At 33.3% G+C, this 5000-nt stretch overlaps 1 protein-coding gene across 1 annotated transcript; it reads left to right on the top strand.

Annotated features, from left to right (window-relative positions):
- The first annotated feature begins 204 nt into the window (after positions 1 to 204).
- On the top strand, positions 205 to 4917 carry LOC126409421 (protein TIC 214-like). The gene has a single exon (XM_050075423.1). It carries the CDS (start codon positions 205 to 207, stop codon positions 3811 to 3813), a length of 3609 nt encoding a protein of 1202 aa, XP_049931380.1. The 3' UTR covers positions 3814 to 4917.
- The last annotated feature ends 83 nt before the right edge of the window (positions 4918 to 5000 follow it).

Below are 5000 nucleotides of genomic sequence, written 5' to 3'. Positions count from 1 at the left end.
AATACTACCACTGATAATATCATTAATACCAATGATAATATCAATAATACTACTGATAATATCAGTAATACCACCGATAGTAATCAAGAAAAAAATAGTGATGATCAAGTCGAAAAAGGTGATCAAAGAGGAAAAGGAAATGGTGATCAAGCCAAAAAGAAAAGGGTGATCAAGCCAAAAATGGTGATCAAAGAGGAAAAGGAAATGGTGATCAAGCAGAAAGAACATGAAATGGCCTTGATACGTTACTCGCAACAATCAGATTTTCGTCGTGATATAATCAAAGGGTCGATGCGGGCTCAAAGACGTAAAACAGTCACTTGGGAAATGTTTCAAACAGATGTACACTCCCCCCTTTTTTTTGACAGAATAGACAAAACACCTTTGTTTTCTTTTGATATCTCAAGGATGATGAACCTCATTTTTAGGAATTGGATGGAGGAAAAAAGCCCAAAAATACAAACATCTGATTATGTGGGTGAAGGGGCAAAAGAGAAAGAGAAAATGGAGAAAGAACACGAAGAGGAGTATAAAAGAAAAGAGGATAAAAGACAGGAGGAGGAACGGATAGCAATAGCAGAAACTTGGGATAATATTATATTTGCTCAAGCAATAAGGAGTTCCATATTAGTAACCCACTCGATTCTTCGAAAATACATCATATTACCTTCATTGATAATAGTTAAAAATATTGGTCGTATGTTATTATTTCAATTCCCTGAGTGGTATGAAGATTTGACCGAATGGAGTAGGGAAATGCATGTCAAATGCACATATAATGGTGTTCAATTATCGGAAACAGAATTTCCAAAAGATTGGTTAACAGACGGTATTCAGATAAAAATCCTATTTCCTTTCTCTCTGAAACCTTGGCATAGAAAAAAGCTACGATCCCATCATAAGGATCTAAGAAAAAAACAAAAAAATTTCTGTTTTTTAACGATCTGGGGGATGGAAACAGAAGTCCCCTTTGGCTCTCCCCGAAAAAAACCTTTCTTTTTTGAACCCATTAATAAAACACTCGAAAAAAAAATTAGAAAAGTCAAAAAGACAGGTTTTTTCTTTCTAAGAATTATAAAAGACAACATAAAAGGTTTTCTAAAGATTCTCAACGAAAAAATAAGATGGATTATCAAAATAGTTCTATTTATAAAAAGAAAAGTGAAGAAACTCTTTTTCTTAGTGACGCGAGTCTATGACCCAAGTCAAAATGAAGAACCAAGTCAAAATGAGAAAGATTCCAAAAAAATCATCCATGAATCACCCATTATAATTGTATCCGGAGATTGGACAAATGATTCACTGATAGAAAGAAAAATTAATGATCTGGCTGATAAGACAACCAAAATCTGGGATCAAGTAGAAAAGATTAGAAAAGACAAGAAAAAAAAACCTCTAACTCCAGATATTGAGGATATAGATATTAGTACTAACAAGGGAAATTTTAGTAATAAAAGAACCGAATCACGGAAACATATTTTTCAAATATCTAAAAAAAGAAGAAGTGCCCCATTAATCTCTAAATGGAACTCTTTTATGAAATCTTTCATTGAAAGAATATACATGGGTATCCTTCTATGTATCACTAACATTTACAGGATCAATGCACAATTTTTTCTTGACTCAACAAAAAATACTTTAAATGGATACACTTACAATGACGAAATAAAGGAAAAGGATACTAATGAAACGAATCCAAATATAATTCCCTTCATTTCGACTGTAAAATCTCTTTCTACTTATACTACTAATATAAGTAGTGATAGTAATTCACCGATTTACTGCGACTTATCTTCTTTGTCTCAAGCCTATGTGTTTTACAAATTATTGCAAACCCAAGTTAGTAACAAATATAAGTCAGAATCCATATTTCATTACTACAGAACATATCCTTTTATTAAGGATAGAATAAAAGACTATTTCCATGACTATTTCCATACACGAGGAATATTTGATTCAGAATCAAAACACAAGAAACTGCGGAATTCTGGAATGAGTGAATGGAAAAACTGGTTAAAGAGCCATTATCAATACAATTTCTCCCATGACAAATGGTCTAGATTAGCACCTCTAAAATGGAGAAAGAAAGTCAATCAGCATTTTACGATTAAAAATAACGACTCACCAAAATTGGGTTCATATGAAGAAAAAGACCAATTAATTCATTCCGGTAAAAAGGATTATTATAAATATAAATTGGACTTATTGAAGAGTCCGAGTTGCGAAAAAAAAATTAAAAAACACTACAGATATGATCTTTTATCATATAAATATCTTAATTATGAAGATGTGAAAGACTCCAATATTTATGGATCACCATTACAAGTAAACAGGCACGGAGAGATTTCTAATTACAATACACATAAATACAAATCGTTTTATGCTACAACTATAAATGATAGCCTAGAAGATAAATATACAATTGATAGGGATCCAAATCTAGATAGAAAATATTTGGAATTGAGAATCACCAATTTTTACCCTAGAAACAATATTGAAACTAGGACTAGTACGGGTATCAGAACTTTCATTAATAAAAAAAAGAAAACTACTAAGACTGGGACCAATAAGAAAGATATTCTTTATCTTTATATCAGAATTCATCAAGAAATCCAAACAAAGCAAAAAGAGTTATTTTTTGATTGGATGGGAATGAATGAACAAATGTTAGATCATACTATATCGAATCTGCGCCCTTGGTTCTTACCAGAATTTGTGCCGCTTTACGATCGATATAAGACTAATCCGTGGATCATACCAATCAAATTGCTTCTATTTGATTTTCATGGAAACAAAACAAGCGATCTTTATATAGATCCAAAGGTGGAATCTAATCAAAAAGAAAGATTTAATCCAAAACCAAAAGTAGAATCTAATCAAAAGGGATATCTTGAATTAGAGAATGGGAACCGGGACGAGAAAGAACGACAGCACCAAGGAAATCTTATATCTGATATAAGAAACCAAAAAAAAGATGTTGGAGCAAATTCCGCGGGTTCAGATATTAAGAAACGCAGAAAGAAAAAGAAATTCAAGAGCAAGAAGGAAGCGGAACTAGACTTATTTTTGAAAAAATATTTTCTTTTTCAACTCCGATGGGGTGATTCTTTCAATCAAAGAATGACCAATAATATCAAGGTATATTGTCTACTGCTTAGACTTATGAATCCGAATGAAATTGCTATATCCTCTATTCAAAGAGGAGAAATGGGTCTAGATGTAATGCTGATTAATAAGGATTTGTCTCTTCCAGAATTGATAAAAAGGGGAATATTTATTGTTGAACCGGTTCGTTTGTCTATCAAATGGGATGGAATTTCGATTATGTATCAAACCATAGCTATTTCATTGACCCATAAGGTTCAGTACCAAACTAATCGAGGATACCAGGTAAAAAAACATATTGATAAGAATGACTTGAATGGCTCGATTGCACGACACGGAGGAGTGCGTGTGAATGGGGACAATAATAATTATGATTTGCTTGTTCCTGAACATATTTTATCTCCTAGCCATCGTAGAGAATTGAGAATTATAAGCCGTTTCAATTACCGAAATAGGAACCTTGTGAATAAGAATCCAGTATTTTGCAATAGAGCTAAGACTAATGCGCAGGGGTTTGAGAAATTTGTAAATAGGGATAAGCATTTTGATACAGATACAAATAACTCTCTAAAATGGAAAGTGTTTCTTTGGCCCACTCATCGATTAGAAGATTTAGCCTGTATGAATCGTTATTGGTTTGATACCAATAATGGGAGTCGTTTCAGTATGTCAAGGATCCATATGTATAAGCAATTTGGAATTCGCTGATGTTACAATCAATTTCCCTCTTTATCACGCGCCTGGTATATGAGAACATGCAAATAAATACATACCTTATGTTAGACTCTGATACACAAGATTCAGTCAGTTAGACTCTGATACACAAGATTCAGTCAGTTAGACTCTGATACACAAGATTCAGTCACATATCAATTGGACCTAGGAATGAATCGACAGAATCTTTTTAGGTCCCTTTCCCTTTCATTCTGTTTCGTGAGCCCAGGAATATACCATCCCTTTGTATCTGAATAAATTTATTGTTATTATTTATTCATATTCATTTTGATTTGTTTGATAGAAAAAAGAGTAATATATGAATCAATCCAGATTATTGTGTACACCAGAACAAAATAAATGGTATTATTATTCTTGATTGGGAAGATTTATATCCGTGGGAACAAAAAGAAAAAAAGAGAAGAATTTATTTGTATGGTAAAGAATTCGCCCATATCCGTTATTCCACAAGAAGAAAAAAGGGGTTCTGTTGAATTCCAAGTATTTAATTTTACCAATAAGATAGAGAGACTTACTTCACATTTGAAACTGCACAGAAGAGACTATTTATCTCAGAGGGGTCTGCGGAAAATTCTGGGGAAACGCCAACGACTGCTGGTTTATTTATCAAAGAAAAATCGAGTGCGTTATAGGGAATTAATTGGTCAATTGGGTATTCGAGAACCAAAAACTGGTTAGTTTGGAAATTCGTTTGAGTTATTCGGTTCATTAGATCTTGAATTTGGATGAACCTCGTTTCATTTTCAGGAATTCATGGAATAATGAATTGGGATCGGAGAAATGGAATAATGAATTGGAATCGGAGAATAAAAACATATGACTGTACCAGACGCAAGAAAAGACCTCCTCGTGGTCAATATGGGTCCTCACCACCCGTCAATGCATGGTGTTCTTCGACTCATTGTTACTCTAGATGGCGAAGATGTTATCGACTGTGAACCCATATTGGGTTATTTACACAGAGGAATGGAAAAAATTGCGGAAAACCGAACAATTATACAATATCTACCTTATGTAACACGTTGGGATTATTTAGCTACTATGTTCACGGAGGCAATAACCGTTAATGCACCTGAGGAATTGGAAATATTCAAGTACCTAAAAGAGCCAGCTATATTAGGGTAATTATGCTGGAGTTGAGTCGTATAGCTTCGCATTTG

This window comes from Nymphaea colorata, unplaced genomic scaffold (assembly GCF_008831285.2).
Source record: "Nymphaea colorata isolate Beijing-Zhang1983 unplaced genomic scaffold, ASM883128v2 scaffold0234, whole genome shotgun sequence".
Taxonomy (NCBI): domain Eukaryota; kingdom Viridiplantae; phylum Streptophyta; class Magnoliopsida; order Nymphaeales; family Nymphaeaceae; genus Nymphaea; species Nymphaea colorata.
This window is presented reverse-complemented; position numbering and strand designations above follow the sequence as displayed.

What these genes read in the sequence shown, in the direction of transcription:
- LOC126409421 (XM_050075423.1), top strand. Translation starts at nt 205, where the DNA reads ATGGTGATCAAGCAGAAAGAACATGAAATGGCCTTGATACGTTACTCG.